Source organism: Oreochromis niloticus, linkage group LG23, assembly GCF_001858045.2.
Source record: "Oreochromis niloticus isolate F11D_XX linkage group LG23, O_niloticus_UMD_NMBU, whole genome shotgun sequence".
NCBI lineage: Eukaryota > Metazoa > Chordata > Actinopteri > Cichliformes > Cichlidae > Oreochromis > Oreochromis niloticus.
In genome coordinates this window covers 21084750-21104127 of record NC_031986.2, presented here as the reverse complement: position 1 = coordinate 21104127, position 19378 = coordinate 21084750, and the positions used below count along the sequence as shown (strand labels likewise).

At 40.3% G+C, this 19378-nt stretch overlaps 1 protein-coding gene across 14 annotated transcripts in view; it reads right to left on the bottom strand.

Moving 5' to 3' along the window:
• Positions 1-641: 641 nt before the first annotated feature.
• Positions 642-19378, bottom strand: part of inpp4ab (inositol polyphosphate-4-phosphatase type I Ab) — a 74295-nt gene continuing 55558 nt past the window's right edge. For 7 of the 14 annotated variants that reach the window (XM_013267524.3, XM_019351803.2, XM_019351804.2 and 4 more), the window contains 7 exons: positions 17444-17567; positions 17300-17367; positions 16014-16213; positions 15841-15938; positions 15620-15732; positions 15292-15446; positions 10969-11672 (listed from right to left, as the gene is read on the bottom strand). In XM_013267524.3, coding sequence (XP_013122978.1) covers positions 11492-11672; positions 15292-15446; positions 15620-15732; positions 15841-15938; positions 16014-16213; positions 17300-17367; positions 17444-17567 — 939 coding nt within the window. In that variant the 3' untranslated portion in view covers positions 10969-11491. Of the gene's footprint in view, positions 1183-3099; positions 11673-15291; positions 15447-15619; positions 15733-15840; positions 15939-16013; positions 16214-17299; positions 17368-17443; positions 17568-19378 lie in introns of those variants that run through there. The other 7 variants (XM_025902860.1, XM_025902863.1, XM_025902862.1 and 4 more) reach the window with 3 other exon arrangements.

The window sequence follows — 19378 nt, the reverse complement described above, 5'->3', positions numbered from 1 at the left end:
GGAGTCAGAAATGGATTTGTAACCTTTCCCAAACTGATAGATGTCACTGACTTTATTTCTCAGCCGTTTCTTTACATCGTGGCCTGATGCGTTGGTGTTTGAGATCTTTCAGCCCAGGGGTCTCCAACTCCAGGCTTCAAGGGTCGGTGTCCTGCAGTTTTTAGATGTGTCCTTGATCCAACACAGCTGATTCAAATGGCTAAATGACCTCCTCAACATGTCTTGAAGTTCTCCAGAGGCCTGGTAATGAACTAATCATTTGATTCAGGTGTGTAGACCCAGGGTGAGATCTAAGACCTGCAGCACACCGGCCCTCGAGGCCTGAAGTTGGAGACTCCTGTTTTAGCCTGTTTCACTTTGTCAGACAAGTTCTGTTTAACTGATTTATTGATTCAGCAGGTCTGGCAGTAATCAGGCCTGAGTATGGCTCATGAAACTGAACTAAAAGCTTTCCAAAATGTGATTAATCACAGTTAAGTCATTATTAATCAAGGGGGTGTTACTTTGTCTCCCCCCCCCCCAAATATTCAGTGCATTGGGAAATTAACAAGTGCAAATATAGATTTATTAAAATTAAGTCTGATTGTATTTGTATTTGTTTGCACTTGTATTCATTTGGACAGAAGTCAAACACAGTTGCAGATTTTCTGATATTCTTCATCTTTATTGTAGAACAGAAATTATGCATCCTTCATATCGATTACATCAGTACTGGAAGTGGAAGTGAGGCAGTGCTTTTCTATAATAAAAAATAAAAACATTCCTCCAGCGTGGTTTGCAGAATGAGACATAAGCAATGTGTACAGTACCTAAAAACAGTCATACCACTAAGGTGGTCGAAAAACCGAGGTTTTTCGTCTTTATTTTTCAGGACGGAGCTACTGTTTGTTAGTGTGACATTCAGTCACTCAGTCTACCTGCACGATAATCTAATCTAAAACCTCTACAGCAGGAACCAGGCCACATGATGGTGAAATTAAACAGTCTGTCATCACAGTATCTTCACTGTACTCAGTCTGATCGCATAGTGGTCCTCTGATCTCCTCCGGTCAGGTCTCCACTTTGCCAAAGGTGCCGTCGGGCGGTCGGTATTGTCTGGGGAAGGCCTTGAGCTGCAGCGAGTTAAACGCGTACTTCCGGCATCCGACGTTCTTCACGGTGTTTTCCCGCCTACAGCCCTCGCTGAGGAGACAGGAGGAGGAGGAGACAGAGGGGAGAGAGGGCGTTCACAGGCAGAATGAGAGCAAAAGGAAAAAAAAAAGCAGAGATGATGACTTGTGCACATGATGACAAGAAAAGATGAAAATGATCATTCAACCATGAGTGCAAAGGACTAAGAGTTCTGTTAGAGGACACACGTCTCTTCATATGAAGTCAAAAGGAAACGCTTGTTGATGGATTGAAAATCAGGGATAAAACTCAATTTTGTGTACTTGTAAAACTAACACTATTTTCAAAAGGAAATGGATTTAAATATTTAAAAAAAGATAAAATATTATAAAAATATATTCTATTATTTCTCCTATTCTCTATTATCACATCCTGGTAATAATAAAAAGTAAACTTTAACTTTCCTGGTAGAAAATTAAAGTTAACTTTAGTCATTGTGATGCTGTGACTCCTCAGCCTTTTTTTTTTTTTTTTTTTTTTTTTTTTTTTTAAAAAAACCAGAGCTGTCCAGTAAGGGTTGAACATGACTGAGAAGTGCTCACTGTGTGGTCGGTTTCACTTCAAATGGAACCAAAATTTAAAAAAAAAAATTTAAAATCACATTATATTCAGTAAGACTCAAAACTACAGACCAGTGAACTCATTCCTGATAATTTTGTGATTATGAAGCAGGAGATCGAATGAGAAGCAGGGACATTTTTGTCCCAGACGTCTGTAGAATGACTGATTTCTATAGGCACAGGAGTAGAAAGAATGCAGGTTGGAGCCAATGGATGAAAACACGTTCTTCATGTTTTATATCTAATCTTCATATCAATCTAATCTACCATGCAGACAGGCAGTCAGATCACTAAACGTAATGTTAGTACAAATGACAGAAAATAAGACTGAAACTTTAATTAAAAAAAAAAAAAGCATCTGTCTCAAACCGAGAACACTAACGTTGGGTAATTTTCACCAACGCGATATTAGCTACGTGATTTTCATTGCGTTGCATTAGAGCCTGGAGGGTCCCGCCATGATGCCTTTATTTTGTTTTGAGACTTTGCACAGAGGTTACGTAGAGAAAGAAGAGTACTGTTGATGTTAAGTATGTTTTAACAGTATATCAAGTAAAATAGACCCAATGTTAGTGACAAAACAGCACATTAGGGTTCAAGGGTTTAAAAAATGTATTGTTTTATTATTTAAAAAAATAAATAAAAAAAGCCTATGGATTGTTTCACAATAGCAATTCCTGCTTATGACCAGCAGAGGTCAGTAAGTTTACACGCTTTCAAATTGACTCTAGAAAGGCTCAAAGCCTAAGGCGAAGCAGTCATACTTTAAAGCAGGCATGGGGGAACTCCAGGCCTCAAGGGCCGGTGTCTTGCTGGTTTTAGATATCACCCTAGGTCAACACATCTGAATCAAATGATTAGTTCATCTAGAGAACATCAAGACATGTTGAGGTCATTTAGCCATTTGAATCAGCTGTGTTGGATCAAGGACACTGGCCGTTGAGGCCTAGAGTTCCCCCGTGCCTTAAAGATCTCTGATTTGAGACCAGGAGGAGAGACACTCATCCTCAGGGGGGTCACAAGCCAGTGTACTCTCACTGCCAGTCACAACTAAGGCAGCAGCTCAAAACATGTTTCTTAAACTGATAAACAGCATAACTACTGCCGAATTTAAAAAAAAAAAAAAAAAAAAAATCCATTCATAGACACAACAAATACACATTATGACACATGGACTGACAAACACATGAATAAATAGATAAACGACCTCCAAATTGTCTGCTACCAGCTGGATAATCTCATTTGTCTGTTTATTCAGAGCACAGCTATTCAAGGATAACCAGGTAGAACCTGACACCGTTAAAGCAGGTGAGAATAAGATGAGAGTGCACAACTTTAAAGACTATTAAATATCACACGGTTTACATTCTGCAGGTGGATGCAGGAAGCATTTATTTGAGCAGGAAAAGGGGAGGTTTTCTGGGGTTTGCGATACTCTGCGAGATTAAAAGCCTTTGGAGGTGAAGAAGAACAGAAACTCTGGAACCATGATTTTCTGCTGTTTGCTAACTTAAACAACAAGAGAGCCACAAAACCCGTGCAAGTCCTTCAAAACGAGGTTTGAAAACACCTGCAAACAGAGAAGCAATCAAATCCACAGCTAACAGTCACAACACAACAAAATACATATAAATATGCATATCACAGGGAACTCAACAACAGTCATGTTCAGCTGTGACCAAGAGTAATGACAGCGTGACAGTTATGGCACAAGCATTATGATAATCAGTATATACACACTCTACTTTGGAATAACCTCAGACTATATATATGTATACATATAGCAGACAACAATATGATAAATAAAGCATTTTGGCAATACAGGCATTTAAATACAGTTTATCTACAGCAGTACAAATATATTCTCTGATATATCTGATTTCCTAAAAATAAATAAATACATAAATAAATAAATAAAGCAAAGGAAAAGGCAAACTGATGTTTTCTCTTCAGGTGGATAATATAACAGATTTATTTTTGTAGGAAGCACTTTAGGGTAATTACACCTGCAGGTATAGTGGGATTTAATGTTCAAAGTATCTGAAACCATTATCCCTCACTGGCATTTAGTCTTGATCAAACTTCCACAACTTTTTACCGTTTCCCAATAATACTTACATTCCTACTGCTCAGTGATGATAAGTTTTGATATTATTTTATTTTTGAATAAATGCTAAGCTCACAGAGGTAGTTTAACAGATGATAAGAAAGCAATAACCTTAAAACTAATGCTAAAAACCTCAAAAGCAGCGTATAATCACTTAAATTGAGACAATTTGTAGTTGCATTGTTACTAGATTTGAGCTAAAACAAAAGTCGACTCCACACTCACATTAGCATGCTAAGCTACCGCCAGCAGCTAGTTAGCTTCAGTTAGCTATATTGTTTATAAAAAAACATCTTTTATATTAATTAAAGATTTTTAAAAAAAAGAGCTTTAAGGGTGCTGGTGGATTTTCAAAATACCTTTTGTAGCTTTTCACAAAGCCTGGCTTTTTACTCAGCTTTATTTTTAGTCTTACTGGAAAACATTAAGCTAGCTTACAGCTACCAGACAACACGGGTAAGAAGGAATAAAATGCTAGCCAGGCTGAGTTCAAAAGAAACAAAATCCACCAACCAGCAGTTTTAAGGACTTAAGGCCATTCCATTTATGAGCAAAAAAGTTAGGACACAACATAAAATGTAAATAAAGACATACGATGACTTACGAATTTCATAAACTCCCATTTTCTTTACATATGAAAAATATGTTTAAACTGACAAAAATGTACCATTATAGACGGGCATTGTTTCTCAGAAGTAAATATGAACTCTCCCAAAAGTCTAACAGTTAGTCTCCTCAGTTCGTAGATATTTATAGGCTGCTAAAGCAGAGGGGATGCTGCACAGAGTAAACACTGCACTGTGTCATGTTGCTGCCATCAAATTCAATTTAAGCGAATATTTTTCTCAAACATTTCTCAGTTTAAACTTTGTATGTTTTCTCTGTTGTACTGTGAATAAAATATCAGTGTGAGATTTACAAATCATTGTAATTTGTCTATATTCACATTTTACACAGCATCCCAACTGTAATTACATTAACAATGTAAGATTGTTAAATATTTAAAGAATAAAAACAACTTTTAGTTTTATAAGATTAGCTAAATTAAGCTAACTAGCTGCTTTATTAAAAATGGTACCAATCATCTCACTAACCTTCCAGGAAGTAAATCCCCACATTTAATACTATTCTTTTAATATAAAGCACAAGACTGATATTTTACTGAAATTACTGCACATATACTGCATTTCCTGTGACACAAAACATTTCTCAAAGCAGTCTGAAAGATGTTCAATATTTTCAGGATCCAAAAGAAAGCATACAGGAAGGATCATTTTACTGTAGTATGTGACTGTTTAGAGGTCATCAGCACGGGTAAGCTCCCCAGAGGAAGCTATTTCAGTCTGATCCATTTCCATACTGGGTCGATCTTAATGAGGCAGAGCCTCTGAACTCTAGGGAGGCGACCGATGCTGATGGTTAGTTTTACAAGCAAAGATATTGATTTTTACATTACAGATTTCCAATATGTAAAACAATCTAAGTGCTTCTGGTTTCTAACACACTTTCCACATACATTGTTAAAGAGGACCTACTATGCTTGTTTCCAGCTCTATGATTTTATTGGGGCACCGTATTACAGTAGCTATGGATGGCTCACAGTTCAGATATACTTAATATTTTACAGAGGTGCCTCATGCAACCCTCAGTTCATCTTCTGTTCCTAATTTTCTCTTTAAGGCCACAGTCACACAGGCCTAGAGACTGGTCAGCAACCCCTGACAGGTTTCAAGGGGAAATCATCTATTTCTTGACATATTTGATGAGGTTGCTGGCTATCATTGCGTGAAGTCGGTTGCAGAGAGGGCGCTGCAACAAAATCCTCTCTGCGATTGCTTTGGTCTGTCCTTCCACATTCAGTCATCCAGGTAAGATAAGCCCAGACAGTTGACTCTGTTCATCTGGATGTAGCTTCCCAGTCTTCAACTAGCCACTGCAAGTTCAATGCCCACAGTTGTCATAATTTTGGTTGTGCTGCACTCTGTAACCTTATCCCTAGTGCAACTTTAGTTTTAAAACTGAAACCAACAACTTTTACTTTGAAGGAAAATTTTTCTGGTTTCTGGTTTCAATGAAACATGAAATGTTGCAATCTGCTCAGATACAAAGCAATGACAAGGAGGTTTTCGGTAGAGCCCCATATACTTTACAACCTAGCAACAAGAAGCAACCCCCAGCAACCAATCACCAACTGGTTACAGATTACACCCTTTCCCCTTCCAATTAGGGGGTAACTGGCCATCAGTATGACTGCATGAACAGGGTTAGCAATCAATTTCCACTGCCGACAAGCACTCGCAATTAGTTGGGGAACCCTAATTTTTCCCTAGTGAACTGTGGTTACCAGGCAACTGTTCTCTCCTGTGTGAAAGTTTTTAATAAGAATTCCATTTAATATGAATTTCCTGTCACATAAGCCCTTTTTCCATTAGTACCTATTCGGTTCATCTCGGCTCAACACAGCACGACTTGCCTCAAATCATTTTTTTCCCCATTACAATCGAGTACCACCTACTTTATTTATTTATATAGCAATCTTCACAGGATAAGAACCACAAAGGTGGACATCGAGGCAATGATATACCTCCTGCTTTGTCTGTGGCTTTTTTCCAGACTCTGGGACCACAGCGTTGCTTTTTGAAGCCATTTTCCTCGTTGCCGGGTTTTAAAAGTGGCAGTTTTGATTTTCCTGAGGGAGATGCTCTAATGACTGACGCCACTGACGAGCCAATCGGTGGCATGCAGTCTGTTGATGTCACATTTTTAGATCGCCCAGGATCGCTTGGAATCCTGAGCGAGTAGGTACCTGGTACCAGGTACTACCACCTAATGTAAAACCCAGTAAATTGTAGCGAGACGACACGAGTAGGTACTAATGGAAAAGGGGCTATATATATTTAAAACTAAATAAGAAAAAAGCAAAGTAGGTCCCGTTTACTACCCGTTTATTCTCAATATAACCAAAATACCATGGAAGCCATGGAGTTAGTAACTGGGAAATAAGACTCTTCATAATAATACAATTATATAATTAACAGTGGGCATATCAAACATCAAAACAACTTTCTTATAGGAAGCTCTATGAAAAGTGCATAAAGTTAGATAAAATCACGAAGTTGATTAACTGATGATCCAGTGGATTAATTAGTCAGCATGTATTTTTATTATTTTAGCCATTTATTAAGCATGAATGCCAAATATTTGCCTTTTTAATGGTAAATTTGCTATCTATTTTAAAAATATGTTTGTAAGCAAATTATCTTTGGGTTCTGGACTGTTGGCAAGGTAAGACTAGAAACAACAGTTAATCAGCTAACAGAAATCATCACACTGGGATCTTTATATTTGACACAAGAATGCCTGAAACAAGAGGGACACACACTGCATTGTGTATTGTTCCGTTGTTTCTAGGATGCATAAGCCACAATGAATGCAGACATCCCATCTTTAATAGCCTAAACTCTTTGCATCTTAACACCTCACATTATTCATCAAACACTCTACCGTCACTATAAAGCTTATGAAAACATATCGGCTGGTACAGATAAATGCTCTAAAGGGTTCACAAGCTGCAGCAATGCAAACACATTTCCCCTGAATATCCTACAATCATACATTCCAGTTACAAGCTGCATCCTGAAGTATGCAGAGATCAGCTCTGTCAGTCGGCGAGACAGAGCTGATCTCGGCCGCATTGTCCTGAAAGCTGCAGAGCAGATGTGGGTCGAATCGCTGACTTACTGCATCTATTTTGGCACACTGGGACCAATTAAAGTGTCTGAAGAGTGCCATCGCTGGCCAGTCTCAGCCTCTGGGCAGGTGAAAGCCAGGATGTGACGGCGTCTTATAAATGAACTGAACCCATAAATAATACTCAGACTGGAAAAACCTGACGCTATGAAGAGATAAAAGAATGAAAAAAAACAGCCACTCATATCTAAACTTTAAACTTGAGAGGGTCACTTTAATGATAGTGAGCAAATCCAGGCTACAGGACAAGACAATAAAAGATAATTAAAAGTATGCTGGTTAATCGTGGGTCATATTATTGCTGTGTAGTCTGACTTGAATTTTAACTGATCAAAAGGGTACAATTTAAAAGGTTGTTTTTAGTTAAATATGTGATTCTTTTAATAAATATTACTAGCATGAGGAGCTAATACTGTGACTACCTGATAAATCAAAGTTTTTGCTCCATTTTTGGTCTTCACCAGCTCATGGGGGAAACAGCTAAAGAGCAGCAGGAGAAAAGTGAAACAGTAAAGTTGTGCATTGCAAATACAAAACACTGGACTCAAAGACAGTAAATTGTGCCACTAAAGTATAGGCCTGAACATACCTACATTCATGTGCAATGACCTGAGATATGATTCATATCTGGGTAGGCCAGATTACAAATTTTAAAATGTGCCGTGACCGTTAGTTTGATGACAGATGGAATAAATAATTCATTAGTTAATGAAAACAACGGGAAGCCTATTTAATCACTAAATGAGCATTTTGACATTCAATCTACTAAGCAGTGCAGCTTTAATTTGAATAAGGAATTAATTAAAGAGAAACACAAAGTTTTTAGTTTACATTAGTTGTAGTCATTTTTATTTTGCTAACTTTTACAGCAGACATTTATCATATGTAGACTTAAATTAAGACCAAATTAACTACAAAGACATTTCCAGTGTATTTTTATTTATATTAAGGCAGCTATGTGGTTGCATCATTTTAAGTCATTTTCTTTTTCAAAAGTCTAGTTGTTCATTTTATTCCAGTTAACTAAATATTTCTTTCCACATCTATTTTTTAACGCTGGTTTGAACACAAATAACAGCTTTCACATTGACTTTACTTATTTTGGCACACTCTACACTCCATATAAGACTGTCAGATTGTTCCGTCTACTAGCAACGATATTTCAGCTTTTATGATTTTATTTTTATGTTTGTGGGTGTGCTAGGAGTTCGAAATAATTATTTGTCTGCTTGTACTTGTGCCAATATGCATTTAGTCGACACAGTTTGGAGCAGTATTCCTGCTGCTCAGTGAACTCCTCTTTTAAAATGGGTCACACATTTCACGAGGCTTTTTGTTTGTGAGGTATTTAAACTTTAGGCTAAATGAATGTGAGCAAGCAGAGTTTTCATATCAGCAGCACAAGAGACACGTGTTTAATATCCATCAAGTAAACGGTCAGTTAATGGGTTCAGTTCATTTTTTCTGATTAAACAGGGCTATCAGGTGATTCCTAACACTAACACTGCCTCACACAAACATTTCAATAGGCTGGATCTAAACAAAGACAGAGACAGACCCGGATCTGCTGGAAAGTGCAAAAGCTCAGGCAGAAGCAGGAAAATGCTTCCACCGTCTATATAGAAGCAGGAAGACCAAAAGAAACAAAATCAAGCAAATGCTGCCTTAAAAATATATATCTAAGCAAGCGCGTACTTGCTTCATTTTGGCACGAGATAAAAGCTTTAGGTACCTCCACATTAGCGTGTAGGGCAAGTGCAAAAGCACATGGAAGACAATGATAAACCAAATGTTCCAGAAAATGTATTGATGATATAAGCTGTTTGCGCTGAGCTTAAATCATGAATAAAATAATCATCTGATTGCTACTGTGGGTCTTTCCTGAAAGCAAAGTTTAGATATCATCTGCTTATCCTTATACACATTATACACTCTTTACAATAAACTTTCACCTTCCACCAGTGAAGGGTAAGGCAGAGTACTCACTGACCATCACAAAGGAGCAAAATATGTCCATCAGAGGGCGCTATACACTAAGAAAGAAGTAATACACTCTCATTAGGCAGTACTGGAAGTGGATTTGGATAATAAAGGTAACATCTTAATGTCTTTTAATGGTTTTGTGTTATATGTTCGCACGGAGCCAGCTGAATTTTTTTTTTGAAAGTCCTCTTTTTGGCAAATACCGTCCACGTGGACAAAACTGAGCTTTTTCAGAAACACTCTGAAAATCGCAGCATTAGTTTCTGTAAAGTCTTAGAAAAATGCATGTTTGGTTAAACCTCAGTGAAGAAAACAGAATTGGAGATTTAGGACTTCGTAATGGTTAAAATTTAGTATTTTACATAAAAGCCCAAAAAAAGGATTAATCACGTGGCAGCTTTTAGGACTGTAGTGACAAGGGAATCGTGAGTTTAAAACAGCAGTGTCTGCTATCTTAATCCTGGACGAAAAAAAAAAAAAAAAAAAAAGGGAAGAGAAGAGAAGAGAAGGAAATAATCTGGGTAATTTCGGCGTGTACACGTGGACGGATATGATCCTAAAAAACACATGAATGGAATCATGTAGACTTCACATTCAGCAGGCTTAGTGTGAACATGGCATGTGGTCTCACGCTCAAGTGTAGGCAACACAATGAATATATCAGGAGTGTCAAACACGTGGGATAGAACTAGCCCACTAAGACCTCAGGCACACAGGCCTAGAAACCAGTTGGTGAATCCCTGGTAACCACAGGTTGCTAGGGAAAAATGTGCGTTACTGAATAGGTTGCCAAATGGTTGCAAAATCGTACACGGTGCTGCGCTACAAACGTCACTGTTGCAGCTGCTACTGGATAGCCAGGAGTCACTCATATTTTGCATGTGAGACAACTTGTCTGCAACTGCTTACTAAGCAGCAGTGAAACTGAAAGGTGTAAAACTTGAAATAGAGACAAAAAAAAATGTCATCACAACATTTCAAAAGGCCCAACCTTTACTTTGAAGGCGACCTTCTCAGTTTCTGGTTTTCTGACTTTTTTGCTACCTCTTGGCAAGTTTGCAGAGAAGTCACGATCTCACATGTAAACTACTACAACCACTGCAATCACAAGGTGTTTTTTTTGTTAGTGCAGCACCCACTTTGCCACCAGTTTAGCCAGCAGCCTGGCAGGCAATACACATTTTTCCATAACTATTGGTGGTTGACAGGCAGGGGTCGCTAGACCTGCAAGACTGAGGACGTCTTCTCGTTGTATTCTGTCCTTAACCTCCGGAAACCTGAGCTCGTTAGGGATGCATTTTTAATTTCTCTTAGCGATTTACGATTAGCTGAACCTAATCTTAACTCCACTATTTCTTTGACAACCCAACAGAATAAAGTAATCATTGTTTTTTTTGGGTTTTTTTTAAATAAACACTTTATTAAGAAGAATGAAGAGTAAATATGTTACCGTATATCCCTGTATGATGACGCAGGGCCTCAGGAGTTCAAGATATCGCAGAGCATTTATCAGATTTATAAATCAGATCAATTCATTATATTAAGAACAATTTGGAGGTTTAGGGGAGTGGGAAGAGGTTAGCCTTCTGGTCCTGTTAGGATCATACAGGATTGGGTTAGTGGCCCACGAATAAGATGAGTTTGACACCCCTGAGCTATGACAGGTTTTTAATAGAAAAAAGAAAAAGATGTTTAAACAATAGAAAAGAAAGAAAAAGCCCAAAGCGTGGCTTCTGATAAGCGGGACGTAAGTCGCATACAGCCCTTAGTCATGGTGGGACAGTGTGTGTGAGCTGATTACACCCCTCTCACAGGTCAGTGGCACAGTTTCAGAAACACCCTGGGGAGTCAGCGTGGAGAGTCCCCGCCCACCCTCGCAGTACGTTTGACATTTGGTCACTTCCAGCGTAGAGCTGCTCGCTCAGCTGCAGCGCAGTTTGGCCAGGAAGTAGGCCATGCTGAGGAAGATCCACACCACCAGGAGGTTGGGGCTGAGGGCCAGCAGGGGCAGGGAGTACATGAGGCTGGGGTCCAGCCGGAAGTCACGCACCGGCAGCAAGCCGCTGAGGTTCTTCTGGATCACCCCCTCCCTCGTGCCAATGCTGCCGAGCCACGGGGACGGGAAGAGGAAGAAGAAGAGAAGGAGGAGGTGGTTGTGTGAAGCAGCAAACAAGGCAGGGGGAAGGAGGGAGGAAAACAGGGGAAAATAAAGATAAGAAGAGGGATGGAGGAGGAAGGAGAAGAAATAAGGAGGAAATTGCAAGAAGGAAGGAGGAAAGGTGAAGGAGGAGGCCAAAATAAACAGATGGAGTGTGAGTGCACACAAGTGCGACGGCAAATTAACACGTGACCAAAAAAAAAACCAAACAAGAAAAAAAAAAAATCACAGTGACAGTGAAGAAGCCACATCCACAATGACCAGAGGCATTTTACACCAAAATAAAAGCAATAATATCAAGGCGACGACAAATGGGCGGGCGGAGTAGAAATCAACAACACAACAACCCCGCAAGAATGAGCCAATCGTAGGAACAAAACAGCAATCATGTAACGGGAAACAAGAGGAGGAGGAAACAGAGGAGGAGGAGAGAGAAAAGAGAGAAATTAAGAAAGGGAAAGAAGGTAAGAAAACACAGCAATGGCTCTCCATGTTTATATACTCTAAGACATGGGTGGAGGAAGGAGGGACAGATGGAGGGAAAAGACTGGAAAAAACACCCTTTTATTGAAGGAGTAAAGCTTAAAGGAAGAACTTCAGACTATAAATGATAAAGATGGCGTCCTATTAGAGGTAACATGCAATAAGGGTGTCTTATCATTTACTTCATCCACTTTAGACCACTTAGTGCAGATAGCTGGGGATAAAAGAGGGAGTGAAGATGGCCGATATCTCCAAGCATTGTTTAGCATGCTTCTGAGCTCCAACAAAATAAAACAAACTCTAAAAATGATCAGATTTCATGCGCGTCGGCTGGTGAGGAGGAGGAGAGGAAAAAGGGGAGAGGAAGAAAGGTGAAGAGACATTGTATCATGCGAGTATCTGCGGGACTCTATTGTAGACAGGCGTGTTTCCATCTTTAACAGAAATATTCACAACAGGAAGTCACACAACCGTCAACAGAGAAAGTAACAAACACACTCAGAGGCTTTTAAAGGAGAAACACTGACTGTCCTCCAGCAGGAAATCACATAAATATCAATAATGCTCCATTCAGGAATATAAATTCCCAGCATCCCTCGTGTTTCCTGGATTTTTTTTGTATATGAATTTCTTTTAAAGGGGGCTGAGTGAGAGTGGTTAGAATTTTGAGGAAAAAAACTTTAAGGTTAAAGATAAATACAAGAGAAAGGGTAGCAAACAACATGCTATTTTACAAGAAATTAAAATTACATTAACGGATAAATTTAAGTGATAAATGTTGTAAATTTACCAAGATAAGTGGGAAATTAGAGAGAAAAGTGACAGATTTCCAAGAAAAGTTACAAACATATACAGGATAAATGTGGAAAATAAATAAAATGCCAAATTTAAGAGGAAAAAGTATCAAATTTACCACAGCATGTGAATAATGTATGAGAAAAACCACGCCTCTGTTTTTCAACTCTAAAAGTTTGAGTTTTTACTCTTCTCACTCAGACCCTTTTTTGATTTATCTACTTTCTTTAATTTATTTAGTTGTTTTTTGGTTGTTTTTTACCTTCAGTGACCCTAATTTGCTGTCATGAACAGAGAATGATTGTTTCCATAGTAACAATGTGGGGTGAATTCATCCCCAAAAAAATCTTAAGCAAATGAAGGAAAAGAAAAGCCTAGGTTTTGTCTTTATAAAGTATAGAGTCAGTGTTAGTTTACAGTAGCATTTGCCACAACGTCAAGCCCAATGTTTCTACAGGCTAATCTTCTTTTTAAGGCTCTTCTGCAAGGCGCTTTGCAACCCACCTCCACCCCAGCTCTACCTTTATCTGGTGTTCCTGACTTCAACCCTGATCATTTTTATTTATTTATTTATTTTTTTTTAAACACACAGAGGCAAACGAAGTCCAGTTCTTTTACACAGGCAGAGATTGTTTTTGGAAGCGATAAAATGAGGATGGGTGAAGGAACTCGGTGGCAGGTGTTTTAGTTACACAAATAAAGCAAAGGAAAGACAGTTGAGACAAGTAGACGGATGTTCAAACTGATGTTTAGACAGACAAGACAAGAACACAGACTAACAAACACTCGACGTAACCATTAAGAGGACTGAGTAGCAGTTGGGTAGCTCTCTTCTCCATGTAAGCGTCCTTCTTAGGTTTAAAAAGCATCAAAAGTTACTGATAAACTTTGAGCCTTTATGAGAGGAGTCTGCCGGTGAAGTGAGGTAACCAACTGAGTCTTAACTCATTCGAGCATCCCCTTCGAGACAGCCTCCAGCTCGCCTTGTTTTGCAGAGGAAGCAGGTGATGAGTTTTCAAACCACACATGGGCAAAACTGATTTTAGAGATTCAATAAAGTAAAACACTGAATCTGAGAAGCTGTGGATGTATTTCTCTAGAGCTGCGTAACATCAGCCATGTCTCCACATTTTAAAGTGGAGGTATGAATATTTTCTCCAGCAAGAACCATTTTGAATTTTGAGAAAAGTCAGAAATGTGCTTGTCTATGGTTCCTGTTTGTAATATACACCATGTACAGGATATCCTACATGATATCCTATCTCTCATATATCTCATTTCTCTTACAGACGTGTGCCAACAAGGACTGAAAAATCAAACTGACCAAGTACCTCAAACGTCTGCTCAAGGCTGACTTCAACAGTGAGTCAGTCACCATAGACTGCCGTGCTAAAATGTCCATCATTACAGCAGAAATAAACATGTTTACAGCCTGGTTTCAGTCTCTTTAACCAACAACTGCATGCGGCTGAAACTGGCTGCTTTGACGTGCAGGCTTCACCTCCACTAGTCTGAAAAGGAGCTGTCGACAGTGTTTGTGCTGATGTTCTGACAGGACTCAACCAAATATTATGGAAGCTTGTTATCGCCCCTGAAAAAGCAATTTTCGTGAAATTTAAAAATATTTTTTTCTCACAAGCCTGAGCTCCACACAGCCATTTCTTACTGCATGACAGACTCAAGACAGAGGTCATGGAGGCAGCAGTCTGAGCAGAGACGTCTGGACTTTCCTCACCCTGACCACGTCATCCACCTCATCCAGGAGGGGAAACTGAGTCGCTCCCAAGCCATCTGAGAGACATAATCCCTCCAGCAAATCCTGTAAGTGCCTCGGGGCCTCCTCCTGATAGGACATGCCTGGAATACCTCTCAAATGACCAAGTTCCCAACAAGAAATTTTGACTTGTATTACAAAATACTATCAAAAATATATTTAAACATTTTTTTCAGTGTGAAAATAAGCCTCCATAAAATATATTATCTTCTAGTTAAAAAAAGAAAAAGTAAGACACTGCTCCCTTATTTCCCACAGCGGGCGGATCCACATATTTGAAGTGGGACAGAAGTAACCACTAACACACCAGTTAAACACCTGCTGTATTCCCATTGGTTAAAACTACATGGAGAACAGTTAAAGTCAGATTACCAAGTAGAACACTGATGAACTCCTGATCTTTTCATCCCCGCACAGAAGTTATTTATTTAGTAAAAGTTGTCTTGTTTTTTGCCCAGGTGTGATTTGCAGCTGTGCATTTTTCCATTCGGGCACTGTGAGGGCATCCTACCTGCGCATGCAGTCGAGGGCCTGCGTGAAGACCTGCGGAGCCATGCCGTGCTCGTGCTGCAGGATCAGGCACTGCTCCAGCGTGACCGACATGGCTGTGCGGTCTTTGGCGCTCTTGCAGCTGGTGAAACGAACGCCGTTCAGCCGCCGGCAGATCTGAGATGGAGAGACAAGCAGGGAGGGGAGGTCAGTCACTGCTGATGATTTTCTTTTTGACATCTTTAGAGAAAAGCAGCTGTAAAATTTATAACGCAGTGAAATCCTACTGGAGAATTAAAAGTTGCTAACAAAGCAGTCCGACATTGTGAGTAAAAGAACGCAAATGTCACCTCTGCAGCCTGCCACAGGATGTCTACGTTCTTGTTTTTCCTGGCGCTGACGTTCTGCCGGAGAAACCTGAGCAGTTCAGGAAGGCACGTCTGAGAGCGAGACCTCGGGAGGCCTTAAAGTAGATAAGAACAGAAAAAAGAAGGGTTAAAGCAGGAGTCGCGACACTAATGGCTTATGGTGCAAGTCAGAAAGAAGGAAAACATGAAAACTGTGTACTCACAGTCCTCCGGCAGGACTTCTTTGAACTGCTCGTAGTACGAGTTCAGTCTGGAGAGACTCTCAGAGTTTATGTTCTCCTGCAGGGATGTGTCTCCAAACCTGAAGAACACATAAAACAATATTTTTTCCAATCTCAAACACCTGTGGTGGTAAATCCCGGACGTGCTCACTCACTTCTCGGCCAACGTCTGCTGCTCGTTGATGCCCACGTTGAAGTGCACTGGCTGCACCCGCAGCAGCATGCCGCTCTGGATCTCTCGGGGCAGGGCTTCAAACATGGGCCCCGGCAGCGGGATGCGGACGTTGAAGCCATCCCGGTTCCCTGTGATGATCGGCAGCAACTCGGGGACGGAGGTGCTGGTTGCCTGGGTGACCTTAAAGGAGCAAAGGTACATGTATACGCAGCTTTAATACCTAGATGGAAATTGTGAACCAAGTGCCCGTGAAAAGCAAAATAAATACTCAATTAAAAGTAACAGAGCCCGTCCAGCGAGGCTGCGAGTTTTTGAGCATGCCCTCGACTCTGCAGAGACCATACCTCAGCTTCAGTATTAAACTGACTCAACTTTGATTGCAAGCTTAATCAGAGCGGGATTTGTACTTCTGTATTAAAGATATGTCGTAACCCTGAATCCTTCTGACTCCATAACCATACATTCACCTCCTCCAGCGCATCCTGCAACGATATCGATTCCTCTTCCTTCTTGACTGACCAGTGGCCATGAGTACCATTAACAGAGAGCTGAGTTAGACAGAGAGATCCCTGGAAAAATTGTATCGATTGTCTAGCCCTTAAGCGCTTCAGCTTGGGATAACCCAGGATTACCCGGAAAAGCTCACTGGAGGAACAGGATGTCTCAAATATATAATGCTTAGCCCGATGCCACCACAACTGATGACGGATGGAGCTGCGACATGCATGCATCTAGACTTCCATCCACCTTCTTCTGCATACAAACTTAAATCGTTGAAGAAAATGAATTGATCACTTTTCCTACATTGTATTAACTCTCAGCAGGGATGCCACAGAGAGAGAATACAAAAACAATGACAATGAGGGCAAATGCTTGATCAAAACTAAGGAGGGCTGTAAAATCCACAGGAAGGGACAAAAAAAATCCAAAGCTTTCAAAATAAAAAACTGTTTTTGTGCAGTTTTAATGAACATGTTTGCAGTTCATAGCTGCACTCTGCACATTTACAATTTACACAAAACTTTTCATGCCCTTTTTAATGCAAAGCCAGAAAAACTACAATAAAAAGGTCAGTAAACACATCCTCATTCAGTTGAGTTCTGCAGTACATCTACTCCAAGTTGTGTCCTCAGAGTGGGTCTAATCTATGTGAACGTTTCCACGTTTCATGCCAGCTCCACCCAAATCTCTGGCCTCCTAATATCATCCTTGTAGAGTGGCTCTACAGCCTGGAAAGACAGTTAGCATGCTGCTTTTCCTTTCTACCTTAAAGGTGACGTTGCGTAGATCCATTATGCCGATGCTCATGTCCTCCAGCATGGAGAGCTCCTCTCCTGCAGACACACACACTGAAAATCAGAGGCTCAGCTGGCTGTGTGCGATTAGAAGAAGCTCTAAGTGTGTTTGTACCGTAGGTGCTGAGCAGGGACTCGAACTGAGCGAGCAGGCCGATGGTGTAGAGCTGTCGCAGGAATCCGTTATCACGGAGACAGTTTCTCAGCTTGATAATGAAGCCGCAGATGAGAGCGGTGAGCTATAACACACACACACACACAAACATGAACTCGAACAGCAGGTCAGACAAGAAAGAGTCAGTTTGTTGTTTTCGAAGCTCAGTTTTATAAACTTTTAAAGCAGCGGTCTGACACCATCATCAGCCACAGCTACTGCTGCAACTGCAAGCTGCTTTGCAACCCCGGTCCACCCCAGCCTCCCACCAGGCAACCTGTGGTTTACAATCAAAAGTGGGACTGAGCTGCATTTGATGTCCCATCTGAAATCTGACGTCTGGGAGGTCAACAAATATGAGCACAGTGTTTTTCAACCATAAACCTGACCAAAAAGCAATGAGGAAGCAAAACGACTCTATAGCTGTCTGTTTAACACAGTGACCATCACTACACACAAAGACATCCTGCAGTCTGAGCTCGGCATTAATCGCCTGTGTCTGTTGTCACTGATGCCTGCTGCTGCGAATGTGTGCAGTTTAAATAAAGTAAAACTGAAAGTACTTTCACTGCAGATTCCCTGAAATATTAAACGACACATGATTTAAGCTGTAATTACCACAAAAATCTTACATTTAATTTACAATTCAGATCACACTTTCACTTTTAACACAGCCGACACTGACTGCAGTGTGGGTTTTTAAACCTGCATCATATTCTCTAATGCAAATCAACATATGGTTTCACATCAAGACACCACCGATTGGCTGCTTATCACATTATGTAAGCGGACTCATGCGGTTGGTTTCTGTGCATCTTCGTGCAGCTCAGCATGTTGCGGCGCACGCTTCAGGACTGCACTGACAAGTTTTATGTAACTGATTTTCAGTTCACACTGCCAGAAGCTCACTTCAAACTGATCTGACTGAAGACGATCAGAAATGTTATACACCTACCAAACCCTGAAAGGCTGAGGATCACTACTGAGTTTGCAGTTGTGTGCTCTTTAATGCATGGTTGAAACAGACTCTGAAATTCTGCCTGCAGAGTCCCAAACTCAGGAAGATATTTTCATTTGATGAGTAAATATAGCCCCCAGTATGTTTGACTGACCAGTGATTCTACGTTGGCCTAAGGTGCCTGTGATGGCGCCAATGACAGCTGGGATACGCTCCAGCCCCTCTGAGAACTGGACGAGCCATTAATGGCCCAGCACACTATAGTAAAAACAAAACAACAGCCATCTCTACAACTAGGAAAGGAAAATAATAAATCCGACTGCCTGCTGGGAGGCAACCTGTCTCCAAACAGTTGCAGTCCAAATCAGACCGACTGCAATCACTCTGAGGCAGACTGATAAAGATCTGCAAATAACTGTTGTCTAATTTATAAACAGAGACAGATTGTCAACATATTGCAATCAGTCTGCACAGATGAGCGCAGCAATTCTGGGACATGTGTTTTTACAATAGAGGACTGAACTTAAGTGGTTGCAAACTGGTTGTATCGTGGTTATGTGAAAATTGCCGAGTGCCTATGGAGGAATTTCTGAATTTCTCTGTCAAATCTACAAATGTAAATAGTTGATGTGAATGTCTGTGTATGTAGACAGCAAGAGATTTCAAATTTTCTCTGACAGTTAATCACCGTATTATCAGACCTGGTCCCTGTCTTTGAAGCAACAATTTCAGAGGAAACAAGATCACAAGTTCAATGTGCACGGTGGGGGTTGCGATCATGCAGTGGCCTCCAACCACTGTTTTCCCAGAGTGTGACTGTAACATAGGAAAAACGATGGATGTGCCAGTGATGGAAGGCCATTCTCAACACATGTGGGTCATTTCTGAGAACTGTAATCAAAGCATTAACGATGTCAGAAAATAGGATCTCACGGTCT